This window comes from Lates calcarifer, linkage group LG2 (genome assembly GCF_001640805.2).
Source record: "Lates calcarifer isolate ASB-BC8 linkage group LG2, TLL_Latcal_v3, whole genome shotgun sequence".
In the NCBI taxonomy this organism is placed as follows: domain Eukaryota; kingdom Metazoa; phylum Chordata; class Actinopteri; family Centropomidae; genus Lates; species Lates calcarifer.
Genome location: NC_066834.1, coordinates 11494244 through 11517404, shown reverse-complemented (window position 1 = coordinate 11517404; position 23161 = coordinate 11494244). Strand labels below are relative to the sequence as shown.

At 41.0% G+C, this 23161-nt stretch overlaps 1 protein-coding gene across 2 annotated transcripts in view; it reads left to right on the top strand.

Moving 5' to 3' along the window:
- Positions 1-23161, top strand: part of nav2a (neuron navigator 2a) — a 206204-nt gene that overhangs the window by 124845 nt on the left and 58198 nt on the right. Inside the window, exons 5-10 of one of the 2 annotated variants that reach the window (XM_051075361.1) lie at positions 498-615; positions 4424-4476; positions 14296-14368; positions 15210-15453; positions 15679-15735; positions 18503-18636. In XM_051075361.1, the coding sequence (XP_050931318.1) occupies positions 498-615; positions 4424-4476; positions 14296-14368; positions 15210-15453; positions 15679-15735; positions 18503-18636 (679 nt within the window). The remainder of the gene's footprint in view (positions 1-497; positions 616-4423; positions 4477-14295; positions 14369-15209; positions 15454-15678; positions 15736-18502; positions 18637-23161) is intronic. The other variant, XM_051075360.1, reaches the window with a different exon arrangement.

Here is a 23161-nt window from a genome sequence, read left to right as displayed (position 1 = left end):
CAGAAATGGAAACTCACTTCTCTTGATGAGAGAGAGAGAGAGAGAGTAAAAGAGAGAGTTTGGCAACTAATTATGAAGGAAGCTATTCAGATTATTCAGATGCTTGCTCTGCCCCCCTCCTTACCTCCCCCAGGCAGTGAAGGGTCTTTTCTGTCCCCAGAGAGTGATGTCAGCATGGCCCATTGAAAACAGCCGCCGTGCGCTGTGAGATGAATGCCCCGGCTGAACACAATGGCCCCAATTTGAATACCACGCGGATATATGCCAGATCGGAGCCCCAACAAAAGAAAGAGGGCTACTCTGCTCCCATTCAACCATGTTGTTATTTTATTAGAGTCGTAAATTTGCTTCAACCATTTATACCTTTTGTAGTTTTCAAGTGTTTATGGAGTTTGAAACACGTGGACAACCTGACGGGGTTGCCCCCGTTTTGGACTGGATTTTATTTTTGTTGGCTCATAACTGAACACCATGCTTGTGTTTGTGTCTGACCGCAGATCTACACGGACTGGGCCAACCATTACCTTGCCAAGTCAGGACACAAGCGTCTGATCAAGGACCTGCAAACAGACGTCACAGACGGAGTGCTGCTGGCTGAGATCATACAGGTCGTAGGTAAGGAAAGCATTGTTTTGATTCTGAAATGCTTGCAACAGGAAGCTAGCTCTCATCATGTGATTTATGAAAAAAATGTGAAAAACGTCAGTAGTTACTTACGTACGTAAGTCATGACTGACCTTTACCAAACAAATAGTCGCAATGTCTTTATAAATAGGCATGTAATCATTAAATAACAAGCTTTTCTTTTGCAAGATAGGGTTGAATGAAGCCTGTTGTCTGTATTATTTGATGAAACAATGTCAATTTCAGTTTGAATCATGCAGAGTTTCTCTTGTGCTGCTGGAGTGAAATGATTTCTTCCATAGGATGCTGGGAGAGTCAGGACAAAACACTAGTGTAGAAATTCAAATCAATCTTTTTCAGGTTTGCTCTCAAGCTCATGAGTGAAGTTAAAGAAGTTTGATGCTTGTTTGCTGCAAAAATGTTCTCTTCCCATTCAGAAATAAAGAAACACTTCTAGGAATCTGATGGGTAGTGAGAGTACACTTCTTAAGTATTCTTCAGCATCATTTCAGTGATTTGTCCTGAAAGTGATCGCCTACCAGTAGAAATAGAATAGGAAAAAAACTAATTAAAATAGCACTTTATGCTATAAGATTAAAGAGGATTCTTATTTCCAAGCTAATCTCTGAGTTGTTTGCTGCTATATGTTAATTGCAGTCCCTGTCTTACCTGTGTAGATACTATCTGGTGGATACACTTCAATCAGCTTTTCAGGAACTGATGTAACTTGTCTAATTTTCGTATTGACCAACATGCATTTTAAAATCTATCCACTTGTATTTTCAAAGTGTCTTGTGATCCTACATGAAAGATGAAAGTTTGTAAACCTGCAGCAGAAGTTAAACAGTACAATGTGTCCACGTGACAGCAGAACTATAAGGATATTCAACCCAGAGCATGCTGTGGAAGTGGGCTGTTCCTCTGTGTTTTTGACCTTCATCCTCGTCTGAATCGTCGTCATCGTCTGTCTTGTCATTTCGTCTGGCTGTCCGCAGCCTGTCATTTCATCTGCCGACAGCCTCGAGGCAGAAGCGGGTCGACACCAGCTGACCGGTGACTCAGCGTGTCACTGACTCCCTCTGCTCTCAGCTCTACCCACGTGTTTCTGACCCAGATTTTATACTTCCTATGCAATGAAGAGTTTTATTGTTCTCATACTGTAGCTACTGCATATGGTTCATTTTTTCAGTTAGTTGTCAGGCTCACAGGCATCATAGGGCATTTTATACATTGAAACATATATACATCACATGCCTCTCTCATGCCATTACTTTCCATACTGACTTCAGATACCTGCCATGATGGTGGCTGTTTGGATTTTTCTGATTATTCCAGCCTTCATACCTAGAAGAGGATTGTTTAAATACATTGGGCTCTTTCCTCAAACAGTGCCAGGAACCAAATTTGAAAACTAAAAGACATGTTAGTGTATTTGTGTTGATGTCAAAACAACACAGACTCATTTTGTTACTTAATTTACTCTTCTGTAAATTACTGACTGTCTGAATGGATATTGAAATGTAAAAATTAGCAGATAAGCCAGATATGCCAGACTGTCCTCAATGTAACAATGATTGTTTAATTTTTATTTTTGTGACTTAATGTGGGACCATATAATGCAGTCCCTCCAGCTGGCATGTGTTTGGCCAGTGATAGTCCATACTTCACTAATACTGAACCTAATCATTCCTGGACCATCAGACTGTTCCTCCTTTTGAGAGGAGACTTTTTGGGGGGCTCAAGAAGTAAAACTGTCAATAGGTTTTATTAGTCAAAATACAGGTAAAGTTCATGTGTTCCTAAAAACATCCCCATGGTTGAAAGGTGCCACAGCACCAATGGCTGTACCCATGCCTGACTGAATCAAATTCAAGTCATGATGCCTACAAAACAACTTCTGGATCTGCACCCATACACATGAACTCAATCATACAGCCTTATGCTCCTTCTTGGCATCTACATGCCTCCAAGGATCAGTGTCTGGCATCTCTTGAGGACTCATCTCCTCTGAGAGCATCTCCTCTCCTAACATTTCTAACACCCTAACCCTAGCCCTAACCCTGGCATCAGCTCCATCCAGAGCTTTTTTTCCTTCTCATAACATCTAGTCCACATGATATATATACGCTCTGACAGCTGACCGCTGCAGCTCTGCTCTCATATTAAAACAACACAAACCAGAGCCATGTATTCACCTGTTCTGCCCTGACTACCCACTGCCTCTTGTCTGCTGGGGAAACTGCACACCACACATTTACTGGTGAAGCTGGAGCAGCCGGCTGGTGTCAGAGCAGCCATACTGGAACAAAGGCTTGATTGGATATGGCACCTGTTTAGCCATTTGACAGGATTTTTAAAGAGAGAGAGAGAAAAAAAAAAACCCAGATCGAGGTCATCATCATCAAAACCCTAAGGATAAGCTGTGCAGCAGATTTATTGATACATTTTATTTTGTCCTCATTTCTAAGTCTTGGAATACTTTTCCAGCCCTTATACAGTCTGGCTGCTGGTTTGTAATCAGGCAAAATGTGTCTGGTTATTGTGTGTTTTTATTTTAGGAACATTTATTTAGTTTGGCGTTAAAGTGTGTATCTCAAAATCACAGAGTAGCTGTCTCCTGTGGGTGTCACTGACCACAGTGTGCAATATTCCAGGAAGCACACAAACCATCCCCAACAGTAGTAGTGTTAAATCATTCATCATTTAGTTATGCAAACATATTTATTTAGACTATTTTTATAAGTGTGGAATTTGCAAGGGTTTTGCGAACATAATCAATCGCAATGATACATTTTGTACAATAATGTTTGCCAAGGATCATTTAAATCTTCTCTACACCTCATTATTTCACCAATGTCATAGTAAATAGATAGGGATGCATTGTGGGATGTGATAGGGATGTACATGCAGTACAGGGAATGTAACAAGCTTTTCTCAAGTATATTGAATGAATCTACTGTTCAACTGGCCATCGATACACCTCATTATTAGTAATTTGCAATAAATTAACTTACAAAGTCACTGAGATGTCTCTGCCAAATTTGGGCTTCGTTATGAGGAGTGAAATAATCTATGGAAAAGACAAGAACAGCACAAATAAGTTAATTTAGACAAACTTGAAATTAAATCAGTGAAAAGAAAACCACTTTTTGTTTGAACTACTTACACTATGCAACCTATGATGAGGGATCACAAGTCAACATAGCTTTGTTTTGATCAAAAAAGTTTAGGTTACTAGGTTTAGGTTTAGTTTACCATTGATTTATTCACCATAAGAGGTAGGAGTGAAGGTGATACAGTAGATTGTCCTGAGGTGGAGCTGCACTGTGGGCCCCACTGTACCTCTTGATGCAGGAGGCGGCACTGTTGGCACAGTTGTCAGCTGCGAGCTGACGGCCGTGTCTCAGCTGCTGTGGGCTGAGCCTCTAATGGACGGGAGGAATCCCTGACACCACACACACACGCCCCCTTTGAAAAGAAGCTGTGCAACACTGCCATCCCAGTCAAGCCCTCAGCGGCCCCGTTCCCATTTGCTGTGACCAGATAGTGTTTCATGCCTCAGTGGGAGGAGATGAGAAGGGAGGGAGGATGTGGTCAAAGTCACCGGTGTGAACACCTCTCCTCTCCTCACTCAGCCAGAAACTGTCTGGGACACACACACACACATACATACACACACAGCGGGATATCCACTGGAAGTAAAAGAAGGGATTACATTAACCAAACAAACCTGACAAGAGTTTTCATTCTCTCTTCTTTTACCTCTCTGTCTCTGCCTCCTCTTTTTGTCTCTCCTCAGCCAATGAGAAGATTGGTGATATCAATGGCTGTCCCAAGAGCCGTTCTCAGATGGTGAGTGACCTTCTAAGTTTGTTTTGGCAGGATGTTGTGAAATTCACCTCTGTGTGTGTGTGTGTGTGTGTGTGTGTGTGTGTGTGTGTCTCTGTGTGAAGTAAAGCACATCTTGATGTCCTGTCTCACTGATTCATGTGGGCCTTGCTTGGAGCTGTGGCGCAGAAGTCACTGGTGAATAGTTGTAGATGGGAATGGTTAGTCCATTTATTTTTACTTTTGTGGTCTTGTGGGCTGCTGTTTGTGAAACCTCTGGCTCAGACTTCTGGCAATTGGCGCTCAGTTGAAAGCATCATTGGCTTTGGTCTTTAGGGTCCAGCTTTACCTCATCTTATTACACTTGCGAAAGGAGAGATCATTCCTCTCATCTCCAGCAGTGAAAGCAGGCAGAGGGAGCATCAGCGCTGATGACAAAGAAAATCTTTATAGCCAGTTATGATGCAGGTTTATGTCTACAGTGACATTTAGCAGGTATGTGAGAGGGATTTCCTTCCCAGTGCTGCTGGTGGGATTTCAGTATTTTCACAGTTTTGTGTTCTCTGTGGGAAATGAGCCGATGGTCCCGAGGCAGCGCTGCCCTCCGCTGAATGTGAAGGGTCATAAATTGGACCAGTGTGCCAGCTGAGGGGGCTATTTTTGGCCACCAGCCAGACTGCTGAGGCCTCTCAAAGCACCAGAGCACCAGGGTGAGAGAGAGAGGGAGAGACACACACACCCATGGCTAACAACTGAGGAGGAGATAGAAGCACAGCTGATCCCTGAACCCTTCTTCCTCATTGCAAACATAACATACCCGCATAGACCAGTATTACTATACTTATGAGGTCACCCTGTTGGTCAGATTGATTTCTAGTGCTTCTCAATTTTTTATAGCTCTGTTTTCATATTTTGATGGTGGTTTGTTTTCATGTTCTGCCATGAATTCTCCATTTTTATAGATAATAAAGCCTCAGAGTACATCAGCCAGGATTTAGTCTCAATTTATTACAACTGAAAATTCAGAGCTGGGGCCTGCACTGTGAAACAAATTCAATAGTCTCTCTCTTTTGGGGTTACCTGGTTTCACTGAGCTTTACATTGTTCATCCCAGTGGGAAAATCTTTGTATAGCAACAGCAGCAAAAGTTATATTCAAGAACATATAAATGTATCCAGTATAATCACATAATTAGAACTAAATAAGAAGCCTTGGTAATACTCAATTAGAAGTAAAATTAAGGCAATAAATAAAAGCCAGATTATTTTCTTAATATCTCTAGTATAGAGAGAATATCTTTTGCTTTTCTTGTTTGATGACATTCACATAAAAGTAATGTCAGACTATTTCTGCTGCCTCGTGTTATTCTGAGCTACAGTGATAGAATATTAATTTTTAAAGTTTCTGCACTGTCAGGAATTTAATGATGAAAGACACTTTTCCCAATTAAAATGCAGTTTAGTGTTAACCTGCACCAGAGCAGCTTAACTATGCAGCATAGGTTACCATGGTGATCTTCCCCAGTGAAGAGTGACAAAGCTTTGTCATACTGGAAAATCTGACTTCTGCTCAAAAAATAGCTGGGTAATCCACTAACATTGCTTCATGGTACAGGCACTTGATATACAGTACTGTTTACAGATATAACAATTGTAAACAAACCTTTCACATAATAAGAAAACAGTTAATTGCCGTTTCCTGTTCCTGCATTAAAAAGAAAAATTTAAAAATTGGTTAGTTGAAGGCTGGTTGCTTTTACATGTTAGTTTTATGGGATTTTCGAAAAGACTTCTTTAAGAATCCCTATGTCTCCATACATGTTTACTTTTCCATCATATACCTCTGTTTGAATGTTGATTTGCTTAAGACTTCTCTCTTTTTACTATCTAAATACACACAGTATAATAATTCACACTTGAAAATGGCTCACCTCCCACTTTACTCTGGATCCCACTCACTGTGAATTAGGCCTTTCCCATTAGCACTGATTATGCCCTCCAGTCGCCTGTAATTGAGCATTTTGCGCTATTTGGTCTCAGTGGTCTGGGCGTCTCTCTCTGCGGTTTTGTCGTGCTGTTATCGACATCCTGTGTAGCCTCTATTACATCCAGCCCTGCTGTCATCTGCAAACACAGCAGCTTTAAAAGAAAAAGAAGAAGATTGCTGAGACAAATGAAGTGCTTCCAAATATATAGTATGTCTGTGATTGTGACCTGAATGTTCAGAGATGGTGTGTGTGTGTCAGTCAACAGGGAGGCAGAAAATTATTTTTGTGTCCAGTCAAGCAGTGTGATGTTGTTCATTCGATAGCGGCTATCAAAATCTGCTTTTATTTTGTAAGATAAGCTCAGATGTTGCAGCGTGTGTGTGTTTGTGAATATTTTTGGATTGCTGTGTGTAATCTCAGTAAGTCTGTCAGCTTTAAAGCAAAATCTGATGCAGTCAAGCAGCGCTAAGGGCAGGTGCAACCGCAGTCATTATGCAAATGTATGCTTTGTGTTTTGTAGTACTGTCAAAACAAACACACACACACATACACACACAGGTCCTGAGAGTTTAGTTGGCAGCTGGGGTGCAGGAGTATGAGAGCCCACTTTTAGTGCACTTGATTTCATTGCTTTCAGTCCCCCCAAAGCTGCTGCCAATTACCACTACTTAACTTAACCTCCGTCTCTAAACGAATAAACATGCAAAGAAGCTCCATCAGTGGAATAAACTGTAGCGCTCTCACCTCACACTCACGCTAGCTGATTAGCATGCTGGCTACCCAGGCCGTAGTGAATGGCTGTTTTTACAACTGTCACATCCTTGTTAAACGGAACCCCATCATCAGGTCATTCCTTTGCCACCCAGGCAGAATGTCTTTCTGTGTGTAAATGTATGTGTGTGTGTGTGTGTTTGTGTCTGTCTGTGTGGGTTCAGCCCAGAGCGAGGGTGTTGATTTGACACTAAGCTGTTAAAACCACACAGGATACCATGCACACACAGTAGACACACAAACAAACATGCACGGTGTGTCTTGTCCAAGCATCACATGTTAAAGCAGAAGCCGCTTGTGGCAGGGAAATTGAATAATAAAAAATTATTTTATTAGCCAAACATTTCATCATCTTCATTTGATTCAGCGTCATAAAATCTGGTAATAGATTGTAGATTAATTAAATTAAATTAATTTCTTCTCTGTTGTATTGGGGTTGAAGTGATACCTATGTCAGAACCTGGACAAATAAAACCCAACTTTTCTGCATGGCAAGATCCACATGATATAAGTGAGAAAATACATGTATTTTTTAATGTAATTTGGATGAACTGGCCCTTTAAGTGACATTATCTCATGTTCCTTGGTAGATGAGATTCGGGGTATGTTATACCTATATTTACATAGGAAATGAATGGATAACCTATTGCATGTACAATATATTTACAAATTCATTGATTGTATTTGCTTGCTGGACTGGATTATCCTCTCCAATCTGCATGTTGTTTACTGCTGCAGAGAAGAGAGGAGGAGGTAAGGAGTCAGACTGACAGACAGCCACACAGGTAGAAGCCAGCAGGACCAGGTGTTAAATGGGGTTGATGAAAAACAGACTGAAGGAAACATAAAGGCCTTTGCAGAATGTTAAATAAGGATACAGGCATTGCTCCTCATGTCAGGCTCTTCACTGATACCCCCGACCTGGAAAAAGACCTTTTATTTATCAATCACCCTGCTTCACCTTCAGATGCAGAGTTTCTTAAAACTGGCACACAGTTTTTACCTGATCAGAACATACTCAGTACTTAACCTAGGCGAAAGCAGCTTCATTTTGAAGAAGTTTAACTGTGAAGATCACAGATTGACAACCTGATGAGTAGATGGTTACAGGTTTAACACAGATTAGTTTTAGTGTTGTGGTAGATGGTGAAGCTTTATACACAGGTAACGTGTTTTATTAATGATTCAACAGGGTGGTTAATATTTGATCAAAGGGAGAGGTACTTTCTGTATCTGTTTGTGTGTGTGTGTGTGTGAGAGAGAGAGAGAGAGAGAGAGAGAGAGAGAGAGAGAGAGAGAAATCCCCAACTGTGTCAGCTGGTCAGAACTCAGGTGATCACATGATTGACTGAAAACAACTGAGCAATCAGTTACTGTTTCTTAGCAAGCAAATATACCAAAACCCCAAATCTTTATTGGTTTTGAAGGGAGTTTTTCTTTGGTTGCTGAACCACAGGAAACAACGAATCAGCACCTACAAGGCTGGACAAATTAATCAGAACACTTGACAGAATAATTCAGCATTCCTACAAGTAGAGCTACCTCTGTGAAACTTTTTTCTTGAGACTATGACAGAAAGGTAATCATATGATGCACAGTGAGGAATTCATATTATTTTGTCCACCCTAGTACATACGCACTGACATACTGTGTTCACTTGTTGCATAAGCAAGTCATGCATTGCAATAACAATTAGTCCATTCGCAGGAGACGTAATACAACAGTTTATACAACAGTGTAAATTATACAGGAAATTATTCCAGAAACCTCAACCTTGGAAAAATGTGGCCTTTTAAAAATGAAAACAATTTTGCAAATGTCTTCTGTAAAAAGCAAAGACCTTAATCATTCTGTACACAGTTTAGCAGGGAGATGTTGATGTAGCCAGAGGAAATTTTTGTTCTTGTTTGTGAAAGCAGCTAGCATCAGCCTGAGAATAATTAGGAAAATCAAAAACTGCATGAACAGTAAGTCTTAGAAAGAAATAACAGCAAGAAACATCTGTAGATTTCCACCGTAGTGTGTGTATCTATTTCTTATCAATAAGCAGTGAAAACCAGCAGCTCACTGAGGTGTTGAAACCTCTGCAGACATTTTTCAGTTGAGAGAGAGAGACTTATTGAGGTTAGATGTCAAAGTTGAGCTGGTAACTGTAATCTGTGAAACCACCTGAAAGAGTGAAAGTGTGTGTAGGTAGATACTGAGAAACTGAAGCATATAGTCAAACAGACACATAGGGTATAAAGATACACGCACATACTGATGCAATACGAATATGTTATATAAGGTTAGCCCAGACTGACCTTTTTAAACATCCATCACAGTCTACAGACTGACTTCTGGTTCAGCTTTGACCTCCTGTACTTACCTGTGCAATGAGGGGCATTTTTGGTGCGCTCACTTTCACCTTCTCCTCCAAATACAGTGGTGGTGGTGGTGTAGATAACATTGATAAACTGTTATCATTCAAAGGTGTATTTGAATCGTAGATCTTAAATTAGTATTGAATAGTTTTGGTGGTTTGGTTAAAGAACTGCTTAACACTTAGAGTACATCAGTTGTTAGTAGTTTATTTTTATATCTCAATATCACAATCCATGTTTCTGCGAGCTTCACAGACATACAGCAACAACATTCAGTCCAGATAAGTTGAGACTTTTTGTTCCTTGATGCTCCTAATGCTGTTACAGAGGCATTTTCATTCTGACAAAAACAAGACTGCGGGCAAATCACTAATTACTCGTGGCATTTTGGCATCAAAACAGTCACATTTAAACACAGAAAATTGCTGCTTAAGATTGTCTATCAGCAACTTTGGTTTAAAAATATCAGCCTCAGTATCAGTCTTCAAAAGCTCCTATCTGTCATATCCTGCTTCAGACACGTAACACTCTTGGTCACACTCCCTCCTTCCCTCCCTCCCTCTGTTTAGCTCTCTCCCTCTCCCCCTTCTCTCTCTCTCTCTCTCTTTCTCTCTCACTCTCTCTCTCTCTCTCTCTCGCACACACACACACAACAATAGCATCCCTGTGATGGGAGGTAGTGTTTGTTCAGAGGGCTGTTGGCTGGCCGGCCCCATGCTGCTGCCGGGAGCCGGAGCAGAGCAGGAGGTGACGGTGGCATGGATGGAGGTGTGAAGTCACACTGCTGGGACAGATCATACACCCAGGCAGGTAGGAGCTTTCATACAGGTCCAGGGTTAGTGTAAATACAGCAGCAGTGGTTTCACCGAGTGCTGCAGGCGATTTGTTTACTGTGCAGGTTGCTTTCTGAGTTTTTTCAGAGGTGTTTTGTTCTGATGATCATTAGATTCTCTTCAGTGTTATATTAATTTCACTCTCGTGGCTGTCTGAGTATTTTTCATGTTTTCAGTCATCTATCAGCCATTTGTCTCAGTTATGGGTTATCAAACACTGAGCCTAAAATGTTGGCCTTCAAAAACTCTTGAATAACTTTTACTTTTTTTGCAAAAATAGTGACACGTGTGGCATTTCTAGTTTCTTTTTGTTGTTGTTTGGTGGTAAAGTTGTATGACTCCTGTTGATAACTGTTCAAACATGTGATAAACTATATGACGTCAAGTGAAGACGTCTGGGTGTGCCTGTAACTAATGATGGTTTTTATTTATTCAGTTTGCAGATCCTTAGGCAGTCTCAAACTGCAAAAGTTGTGATTACATGAACAGTGTCTCAAACTTCTAGGCCACAAGGGCGCCCTGGAGGAAAAGTACAGTTGTAGCTCTTGATCATACACTAACTCAACAAATCTATTGACCATCACAGATAGATCAGTGATACATAACTAAATAATACAAAGTGTAGGGATTTTTGTCAGGAACTTTTTGAAGATATGGTTAATCTGGAATCCAGTGACTTCAAGTCATCAAAGTTATACTTTTTGTATTTTGTAGTTTGTATTTTGATCCCTCTATTTCAAACATAACCTGAGTAAGATCTCAGGCTCTGGAGCTGATGGTAGATTATGACTGAATAGTGTTACTCTGGCTTTTCTGAGCTCTGGTGTCTACAGGTTTTTAAATAGCAAGAGCTTTCAGTATTTATACCCCCTGAGAGGCGGGGCTTTGGGGTGCATTTCAGCAGGATGGGCTTGGCATTTGTGATGGGGTATCTTAATGAAGCATGTTTTCTGTAGGCTGCTGCTATTTAGGCAACAACTATAACCAGGGAATTTGGGGCAGCCGGGGAGTGGTTCGGTCACTTAGATGAAGTTAAGGCCCTGGGGTATTAAAGAAAGACTCTGGATATTTCAGTGGGGTTGGAGGGCTGTTTCAGAGAGGTTTATTTTTAAGGGGCTGTTGGTATTCACAAAAGGCCATAGTCTGCATTCCTCCTGTTCCCAAGCTTTCTGCTGTATCACCTCGAAGGACAGCATATGTCAGCCCCTCTAACAGCTGTTTCTGGGGTCAGGGGTTGTGGAAATGACAGCAGGGGCAGCACTTCTGTTTCAGCTCAATCACTGACCGGAAGTCTGCCGGCCTCTTAACACACACTAGAGTAGCTCAGACAGGTATTTGAGTTCAAACTAGAAGTAAATTTACTTGTAATAATCGTTTATGGGATAGAACAATAATAACATGGTCATGTAATCCAGAAGGTGATGCAGTAAGTAGTAGTCAAGTAAGTAGTATGTCAATATAATAACTAATAGTTTGGTAGGGGGTGGACTTAGCTCTGTTAGTAGTTGCTGTAGTTAATAATCTGGTTTTTGGTGTCATTTAGTTGCATATGAGTTAGTTATGCAGTTATGAATGTCACTAATATTAATATGGTAAAGGATGTTAACTGTCAAGTTTTTGGTATTGGATGGGAATAACAGCAGTAGAGTAGTAGATGTAATGTAATAGTAATGTCAGTTTATGGTCCTGGATGTACCTAATAATAATTGCAAGTGGATGTAGTTAACTGTGATACAGCAGTGAACGTAATGAATAATATTATAGCAGTGGCTGTAACTAATAGTAATATGGTACTAGTATCATGCAAGAGGTAGTACAGTAATGAATGTAACTACAAGTAATTTGGTAGATGTAATAGTAATCTGATATGAAATGTAACTCATAGCAATACAGCAGTGTGGATGTAAATAGTAGTAATGTGGTTGTTGTGGCTCTGTTGGGATTAATAAATGTAATCATACAGTAGTGGATTTACTTATAGTATCTGCAGTCCGTAGGCGTTTGCATAGTTTAGTAGAGGCAGACGTAAATTAGCTTTTACTTCAGCTTCTCACCTCACAGCCGGATACTTCCTAACAGGAGACACACAGAGGGAGCTGTAGGTCAGGCTATATTTAGTCGCTGCATATTAAGTGTAATCATGTCATTAATCTTTAGGGACCCTCCCGGTTGCAGCCCACACCCGGCCTCATTTACAAAGGACACAGTTCATATGTATTTTAGTTTAGAAACCACACACAACTGGAGTATCAGTGCTCTACATCTTTTTTTCCCTTGCCTGTGAGATTAAATTTAAGCAGTTATACTACTCAAAACAGGTTTGTTGTGAGTGCATTGTTGTATATTAGCTTTGGTGTATTGTAATAAATGTCATACTAAAGAAGATTTAGCACCTCTTTAACCTTTGTGCATACTGTAAAATGTTTTTAAATGTCCATTTCACAATCAATTTTTTAGTTGATTGCCCTGCCTAGAGTAAAGTATCACCATATAGTCCACGCTGTCTGTAATATGAGAATATGCCGTCCCTTATTGATATCTTTTGTGTTTTACTTGGTGTGTTTGCTCATTGAAAACAACAGTTGGTAAACTTTGATCGCACAATCATTCATCTGCGGTGACTCTGCTTGATGACTTGTTTTATGTGGTTTACATTGTGATTACGTGGGCCAGCCAGCAGGCTTGGTGTATAATGGGTCACATGGGCTCTAAACAAAGCCTGTCTGCCTATCAAATCCTCTCGCAGTCCAGTGACAGCTCAGCAGTCCGCTCAGGTTGCCAAGGCTGTCATAGCAACTGAGTCAGTATAGATGGTTAGCTCTACTGACGAATGTCTGCTTCGTTTGAATCCTGTTTTGACTATGTCACCATGTGGTCAATATTGCTTTCTGAGCTTTGCACAGCACAGTATCAATGGTCACTCATATACGTATGAAGCTTTCATACCACATTCCAACACTGGTATGTTTATACATTTATGTCTGCCAAAGAAATTGTGGTTTTGGTACCATTTGTTTGTATTCCAGCTTCATACCATGAAAAGGAATACAAAGATTTAAATGAAATCAGGTGAAAACACTTTTCACATTTCACCACTCCACCCAAATCTCATAACATTTGGATTCATCCCATACCATTTCTGTGTAACTGGTTATAGATGTAGCCCATCTGACACATCTGCTTTGAGCAATGCTGCGAGTGATTTGATTGTATTCCACCCACAGCTGCTGCTATAACAACATGATGAATTTCTGTGGTTATAAGTCTGACTCACTTCAAATTTTGCACAAATCATCATTGCACAAGGTCCTAATATTCCTGAGCAAGATTCATACATTGTCCAAAACTCATGGCTACCATCAGTCGATCAGCATTATTCTCTGTTGTCTGTTGTGTCTGTTAAACATTTGTCAGCATAATGTATTAAAGTAATACATTTAGATGATTGTGAGGCCTTAGCAGGTGTATACTGAATACTTTCTAGTATTTCAAATGTATTCTCACTGGCATATTTATTGCCAAAGGTAATTCAATAAACATACACCGATATAGTTTCCCTTCATAACAGCCTATTTTTCACTGGTCCAACAGTATCAAATCAATAAATATTGAAGGTTATACAATCTGTATTCCCAACATATTCAGTCTTGTCAGTGTTAACATCTAGTACGTCTTCTCCAAAAATTCTAACAGGTTAGTACATTTTGTGCTGCCAGGTTTCCTTTCTGGATAGACTTGTAGATGTTCACTTTCAGTTTTGCCATTACACTCTGGGGAGAAGCGTGCAAAAGACAGACCGGCATGCTTCCTCACATTATACAAATATGCAAATTTGAATGGAAATGTGCAGGATGTAGTGTCTTACAGCTGTGTCTGTGTCTCTGTCCAGATTGAGAACATTGATGCCTGCCTCAGTTTCCTGGCAGCCAAGGGAGTCAACATCCAGGGCCTGTCTGCAGAGGGTAAGCTGGACTCCTGCATTCTGCTTTCACTGGAACAAGAGAGGTAGACCCAAACCTAAGCCAGGTTAGGCCAGACCAGGCCAAGCCTAGCTGCAACACACAGAGGCGTTTGTGTTGGCAGACTTTTTAGTCAGGACACACTAGATTAATACCAGACAATACACATTAAACATCTTGGCTTGATAGGGGCTGATTATACCATACATATAACTAATGAACCAAAAACTCACAGTGTAAAATTGTTTTTAAATATAGACTACATGAATAAAAGATTTATGTTGGCTGATGTTTTTTGCATCATATTGCTCACACAGGGAACTTAGGAACAATTATAGTAACTGTACTGATACTGATAATGTTTTCATTGGGCAGAACAGTGGATCAGTGAACAGCAATATCCCCCAATACAAAGAAAGACATGGGATCAGTTCTGTATTCTGGAAGAAGTACATATTCTCCAAGTATTTCCTAGTGACTTTGAGCTTGTAGTCCAAGAACACAATTCAGATGATAAATATAACTTTACTAAAAGAAAATAAAGAAAATACCAGGGTACACACTACAACTCAGCAAGTCAGGTTAATACATCTTCTTGGGAACACAAACAAAATGTTTCCCTAAAACTTGTGTTAGTCTGTGTATCAGCGGAAATTATGCAACAGCAACAAATAACATGACAACAGCCCCAGTGAGCTGCTGTGTATTGACACGAGGTAACTGAAGATTTGAAGTGACAGGATTTCATCCTTAATTTTGCCTTCATCTATCCCCCTTTTCCCTCTTCATATCATCTGCCTGTTCCTTTATAATATTCTACACTGTCCTTCTTCCTGACCCACAGAGATTCGGAATGGTAATCTGAAAGCCATCCTCGGCCTCTTCTTCAGCTTGTCCCGCTACAAACAGCAGCAGCAGCAGGCTCAGCGGCAGAACTCCCAGCCCTCTCTTCCACCCACTGCCCAGTCCCAGAGCACACACCCTCCCCTGAGCCAGCAGAGCAGTGCCCCAGCCCAGCTCAGCCACTCTCCGCATGGGACTCCTGCCCTTGCAGCCCAGAAAGCAGCGCAGGCCGAGATGCAGTCCAGGTGAGGCTCCCAGGCTCATTTATGATAACCCTGGAAACACTAGAAATGTAACCTTGAAACTGGGTGAACGGGTTTGTCTCTGTATTCTCCCTTTTCTTGCTGTTTCTGCTGTTCTAATCCATCATTTTGTCACCTCTGTCTTCCTGTTCACACTTCCTATCATTTATAACTGTAAACCTGACCTCTGTCTCTGTCCTCTTCCATATCTCTTTTCTTCTCCTCTAGGGATGGGTCTCAGAGTAAACTACTCAAGTTTTCCCTTGGTCAGAAAAAGACCTCTAGGTCAGCGTCTTCTGCATTTCTCTTTTCTTGCTCCTCCCCTTCTTTCCTCCACCTCACCTCCTATTCCGTCCCATTCCAGGAAATAGGAAGGTAGAAATTGCCCCTAATCAAAGATAACACTTCTTTTGTAGTGTAATGAGTCTCATGTTGTTTCTTTGTCTATGGTTAAGGGCAATCTCTACTACAAGCACTATCTAATATGCATGAGTGGTAGTGTTGAGCAGATAGGAAGTAAAGCTCCAGGCTCCATTTTCGGACAGCCCAGTCTGTCTGGCAGCGCGCCTCATTTGGCAAGCCTGCTAAATGGGCTGTGAAAGACCTTTAGATAACCCTTAAGTAAGTGTGTGTGTGCTTGTGTGTGTGGGGGGGGTTTGCTTGACAAGCACATCCCCCATATAATGTGACATTAATAATTAACTCAGCAAGAGTCTGTAGCTGGAATGTGTATCTATAATATGACAATGTTGTTCAAATTTAGCTTCACTTGTGCTCGTTGTGATGCCCTCTAGTCTGTTTGCGTTCACATTTGCCTCTTTTTCGGCATGCAGTGTTATATTATGAGATGATGCACCTTGAAATTGGATTTAGGATGGACTTTTGCATGCTGCCCATCCCAGATTCTGTTTGCATTGCACCTGCCAAACACCAGCTGATCTCCAGAGCAATGAAATGGCTCCACCTTCTGGTCACAATCTGTAACTACAATATGAAGAGCTTGGAGTTGCCCGGTGCTCTCCACTCAAACCTACTGTTGACTTCTCTGTTATGTCCTCTTTTAATAACCATTTTCCTTTAAAAAGTATACAGGCTTTCTCAAATGGAGAAATGTGCTTAACTTCTAGTTTGTGACTGTAAATATAACTTTTAATGTGTAAGAGTTTTATAAGAGGAAAGGAAGTAAAGCTGTTTCATTTGGAGTAAGGGTGAAATGTGAGAAATATCACGATTTCAAAAAATTTCTAAATAAAATTTCTAAAAACTGGGCTTGCAGCACACATAATATCTGGCTCTGGACTAAATCAAAACTTCTGGGTACTTATTGAAACATTTTCTGGAAAGTGGAAGAGTGAATAACTCATCAAGGACAAGCGAGCTCGATTCCACCTACTGAACATATTTAGAGAAATACCAAAAATTTTAAAGATGATCCAGAGATTAATTATAGTGTTGTGTAAGTTGCTGCTTCATTCTCAGTAATACAATGTGAGATTTAATTACAGGAAACATGGCCAGAGATGCACAGTATCACTAGGATACCCCCAGCCATCACTGAAATTTTGAAGTATAGTTTTTCAAACCATCAAGTTGAACATCTCTGTCTGTCATAGACTGACAGGTTCTGTCATAATTGAAAATAAAATGAGCTTTGCCTACTTTCAACTAAATAATAAGGTAAAACCTATTACCTTGCAGTGGCTAGATAAATAAATGGTCAGTCAAAATGAGTGGCATACCGGAAATTAGAGTTTCTAATGCATACAAGAGCTGGAAGAGAGAGCTGTAATCTGCTTATCAGCATCCGCCTCCCAGTTCCAGGATGATGATGATGTTGCCTGCTGGTGAATTAGCATTTCATTAACAGTCTCTGTGCCATGGCCTGGCTAGATTACAGCCAGGCTCACAGAGCTCACCATCGATTTACAACATGAACTAAAAGGTGTCATAAGTTTCACCAAGGCTTACTCACAGCCAGTGCATCCTGTCTAATCCATGCAGAGAAAGAAAGGAGCAGGATGTGTAATCTGAGGCTTTTGAGCTCACAGGTCTCCTGAGACATGGCTTCTGTCAGACTGTCCAGCCCACTCACATACGTCCATGCTGGTGTGAACTCATCTGTCGCCATTAGATTACTATAGGTGTATATGAGAAGGCAGAGCTGGAGCAAACAATAGCTGAGTTTACATTTATTAAACTGTGTGTGGCTTCACATCCAAGCCACAGACTGAGGATTAGCCAGATGTAAACATTTATCTTGGGAGCATTCATTGTTACCAAAAGCAGTCTAAAATAGTACAAAGCATTAATAGACACTGCAGAGGAGGCAGCTGTGAGACTGTGTGGTTACTGTAGTCATTGGTAGATAGACTCGACCTTGCAGCCCAACCAGAGGACAAGAAGACAAGATGACAACATGGAACACAAAGCCAGATTGATGCTTGTGTGGTATTATTAAACATGCCTATGTTTTTGGCAGGCTGCTTATATCCTAAACAGATTACACATATTGATTTTATTTGTGCAGCATTTTTCCAAACATAGTGACATAGTGCTTAGACAAAGAACACAAAAAGTAAAGTGAAGATTTTTAACTTTTATACTGAAAACAAATTTGTGATTTGTAGTTGCCTCTGCTTGAAACATGTAATATGATAGTAGATGTTAGTATTGTGTTTTACAGTTTGCACTGCGTTGTTATTTGCAAATGCAAAAAGGCAGGATGTTCTACATGTGCCACTTACCTCTCCAGAAAAACTGCAACTCTGCAGTGCCTGCATGGCCCCTGTGTTCTCAGTCCCATTTAACTGATACCCCCCTGTGTGAGTTTAGAAGCTGTAAACTAAATGTGTGTTTGTCTTTGCAGAAAGTGTGGAGGAACCTTGTATGTTTCCATTGTGTGTGAGATGAAGGCTTTATACCACTGGTGTTCTCCTAATCTCATCACCTTCAGAGACTGATATAAATTAAATGTTTTGGCCTGTTTACACCCCCCTTTCTTTCCCTCTTTCTCTTCTTTCTCGCCTCTCTCCTGTCTGTCTCTCTCCATCAGACTTCCTGGCCCCACAGCAAGGGTGTCCACCGCTGGCGGTGACATCCCTCCGAGAGGCTCGGTCAGTGCTGCTGGGAACAGACGTAGCCAGGGCTTCAGTGACAAGACCAAAGCCAACTTGCACCTGAACAAAGGTAGGCTTCATGTACAACCACTAACACATGCACACTGACAGATGTAATTTTGGCCTCTGAAATATCCCTGAGATCTTATAATAGTAATTGCTGCACAATTAAAAAGCAGAGGTGTGAGTTTGTGTGGGTAAGAGAGAGTGAAGTTACAAAATAGACTAACTCTGCAGCCCTTAAAAATGTTCATGTTGCTGTTTAGGATAATTTTAAGGTGAATTATGAATGCTCTGGGTATTTTTTGTTGTCATGCTTGAAAATGCAAGTTAGCTCTGTTGCTTTGAGACCAAGAGAAAGTATAAAAAAAACTGTGCCAGAAAATAGCCCTCAGCAGGCACTGCTGTTCTGAATAATGAAGACTACATGAGCATAAAATCAAAATGCTCAGTAAATAATTGGCCTCCTTTAATATTTACCAGGGTCAAGGTCAGCTCAGTTAATTTTGAGCATAAAGTAAGGCTTTATATTTCACAGCACGAGGACAGAGATTTTACTCTCAATTCCTTAAAGCCATACTCTTAACCTGATGGTTTTCTTCTGGACCTGCATTCAGTTACTAGTCTAACATATTAAGATGTGACCTCTAGTCTGCTGCTGTAAAGGAGACTGAACACTGACAGTGTTCATCCCCCACAGGTGGAGAGTTTACCTGGGGTGTGGAACCAGGTGCCTGAAATACCTCCTCCAACTTTGCTTAGTGTTAAATGGCTAAATACAACAACTTTATCTGAAGATTAGGTTTAGCAGAGGCACTGTATATACCAGTGAATGAATGCAGAGTTCATCAGTTTACTCTCACTTGCTGTTTGAGAATCCAGAATATACCTGTTTGCTGTCAAATGTTTGCATTCGAGTCAGAACTGTACCTTCAGACGTTTAATCCAACTGCTCTGACCCAGTTTAACTCATTCTGCCCAGTGTTACTGTTACGCAGCGTACAAACTGAGAGTGCCTGGCAGTATATTTAGTTAGACCAGTGTTGAAATAGCCTCTGTCACCACTCAGTGAGCCAAGGCTTTATATAGACTGTGTTAGTGTTCACAGTCTAAACTCATTACCCTCTGTTAGACAGAGAATTCAGACCGCCCAGAGAGAGATGGGGCAAAAGAGTGAGACATAGAGACAGAATGTGTGTGTGTGTGTGTGTGTGTGTGAGAGAAAGAGAGAGTCTGTTGTCTGTGTTAAAACAGTGACAAATTAACTGGGACCAACACTGTAAGCAGCACTGCAGGGTTTTTATTCTGATGTGCAGCTCCACTGGAGATGGGACAGTTTCAAGTGGACAGTTGTATATTTGTGGAAATGTGTGGGTTCATGAACACGAACAAAGAAATGAAGATGAAAGGAAATACCCTTAAATTCAAATAAAAATGCTGGTGAAATGCTTTTCATCATGCTTAAAATCAGTCATAGGCGTAGTGGCAGGTGGTAGAAACAAAGGAAGAGTTTGACATTTTGGGGGATACCCCCATTTTGCTTTCTTGCAAAGAGTTTGATGAGAAGATTGATACCACTACCTAAGATCAGCATATAAACTGGAGAGCACCTCCAAACCTGGATGGTTAACAACTTGTATCCAGTTTTGTTTAATCCACACAAAACCCAAAGTGAAATAATGACAAGTTGTGGTTTTACGGGTGGGTTATGTGCTGAGCTATCTCTTTGCCTGGCCAGTGATGGCTGTAGGTCCATATTTATGGTACAGACGTGAGAGTGATATCAACCATATCGATTGAACTCTGGGACTGAGACTGAATAAGCATATTTCCCAAAACAGTAAAACTACTCCTGTAATATTAAATGTGTCAGTGGTAACAGAGGTGGTAATATTAGAAGTGGAATTAATGGTTAGTTGAGCTTATTACCAGGTGCTCTGGTACAAATGCCCATGCAGACAGCATGTCTAATCAGAAATCAGATCAACTTTACAAAGTTGACAAAGTTAATTTACTGTCCCGGCATGCAGATGTGTATGTTTACATGTTCGTGTGTTTGGGAGCAGCAGAGCATATGACTGGCAGCAGGTAGGATGAGAATCACTGGTCGACACCCCCCCCCCACCACCCCTGTTGTTGACATACAGCCAAGCCCCTCCCCTCCCCATACCACTGCATCGCTCTCCTCCTCCTCCACCTCCTGCACTCTCTGGAGGCTGGCCATGGTTTAGGACTCTTCCCTCTCCTGTCCATCTCCTCCTCTCCTTTCCTTCTCTCTCTGTTCCTCCTGGACGTCTGCAGCACCCATGAGGTTTGTCAACTTGCACTTGCACAGATCACCTTTAGCTAGGACTGCAGCTCATAGTTTGAGATTAATAACTTGAGCTTTGCATTGAACATTTGAAAATATGGTAGTAGATTTAATAAGTTTTGGTTTGTTGTTGCTGCTACTGTTAGAAAAGCATGCATTTTTGATCCTGTAAAAAGAAGCATTTTTTATCTGTAAGAGGATGTCAGGTCAGTTGTGCTGAAGTTTACCTCTTTGTGAAGAATCAGATTTTTAAAAATAATGGGATTGTTGGGATATAGGCCAACAAATTAGCTCACATCTTGCTACTTTGGTGTGAAGCTAATACTTTACTTTAGATTTTCTTTTTGTTACCAAGGTGTCATCAAAAATCTGACAGTGTCTGTCTGATATAACAGAACAGCAATTTGTTTGCCACACATTATATTATATATGCTTATTGTGAGGCAGTGTTTCTGCAGGTTCAGATGGTTAGAGAGACACCTGCAGCTCCTATTGTGAGGCCAGATCTGCTCTGTGTCAATGGTTGTGACACCAGAATGGAGTCACGTTACTGCATGGCTGTACAGTAAGGAAACAGACCTGAATCTTCTCTTCTGCTCTGTGTTAACATAAGGTGACAGCATCTGGGTGTCCACTAAGTGATACAGAGCAGGGAGATAGAAAGAGCAGGGGGAACCTGTGGTTGTGTGTTTGTGTAAGTGCACGTCTCTGTCACCCATGTATTTCTGTGTGTGTGTGTGTGTGTGTGTGTGTTTCTATGCTGGTGCCCTCGCTGAATGAATAGCCTTCTGATGAGCTGTAGCGTCACTGTTTGAGTGTATTCATGTGGAGAAACTTTAAAAAGTTTCAGTCTCCACACAAAAGCTGGCTGTCCCTCTCACTTTCTGGAGCACAATGACTGAGGAGAGAGCGAGAGAGAGCCAGCTTCTGAAATCAGAACATGATGAGTAAGCAGAGACCTGCAGCCTCAAACCTTGTGCCAGTCGGATATAATTTGTGCATATTTTACAAATTAAATTTCTATGAAGATCTCTGCAAATTAAATAAAGCTGACCAATCGGGGGGAAATGTTCTCACACTGCTCTCTCTCTGTGCAGCACATGTCAAAACACCATGGGTTTTTAAGTGCAAACATGTCAGTCTTGCTATGTGTGAGCGACTTGTCGCATTTTCAGGTCAGCAATTTGGTTGCTGACTGACTGAGAGGGTTTAGCTTAATGTTTTGTGACCAGTGCAACCATGAGAGGGGTTGGAGGGCTTGTGATGTCTAAACAGTGTCAGCCGACGCTACCTCTAATGAATTTGCTTTTTTCCCCCTTTTTAAAAAACTATACAAGTGTGCTCGCTCAGCTCTGCAGAGTGGGTCTGCTCCTCTTCCAGGTCCAGCAAATACATAGAGATTTCAGTGTTTGATGTTGCTGAGCAGAACAAACAACCCCCTTTTCTCCTTATTTTGACATGCACGCACAGACATGTACATACACAGAGAGAAGAGTGGTGACATTTGTGTGAAATTACATGGTTTTCCTCAGTTGCAGACAGGCATTAACTCACAGAAACATACACACAGACACTTGAGTGTGACAATCCGTGAAAGGAGCTTTGAGTCCACTTCAGCTGATTTCCTAAAATGCCTTGATGTTATCAGGACGCTCTGAGATAGCAGACATGCAGTAAAAGGGTGGTCTGTCATTCTTTTCCCTGTGGCTTTGCCTCTACTGTCATTTTCTGCTTTTTATTTTAATCTCTTAAGGACTGCAGCAATTAAGCAGTTTAGTTGTAAATACGAAAATTCTTTCAACATGTTCCCTCAAGCAGACAGCCCAACCAGTGCTGTGAACAAGGGGCAATGAGCAGTTTTATTCCAGGATTTGGCCCAAGGCTGTACAGGGTCATTAGGTCAGTGACCCATTCTTAGGGCATGTTCAGACAATTATTTGTTTATTTTTCAAGGAGAAGTGGTTCCACAAGTGCAGTTGTGCTGGTAATCAAAAGCCGGTTTCTCAAAGTGCAGCCAGAAAGAGCTAGATTCATCTTGTGTGATTATTTATGAACAGAATATTAGGTTCTTATCCGTTTGATGTTGTGGTTGTTGTCACAGAACATGTGTTTTCTGTGTAGCATCAAAATGTTTTTTTCCTTTTACACATAAGAACTTTTCTCAGCCTGAGAAACCACACAGCTGTGTCACAAAACAACGCACATGCAGCATGTTTTCCCACAATGAAATCTTTACTCCATCTTGTGGCTGCTTCATTAAGTGTACAAATCAAAGGTGCAGCGT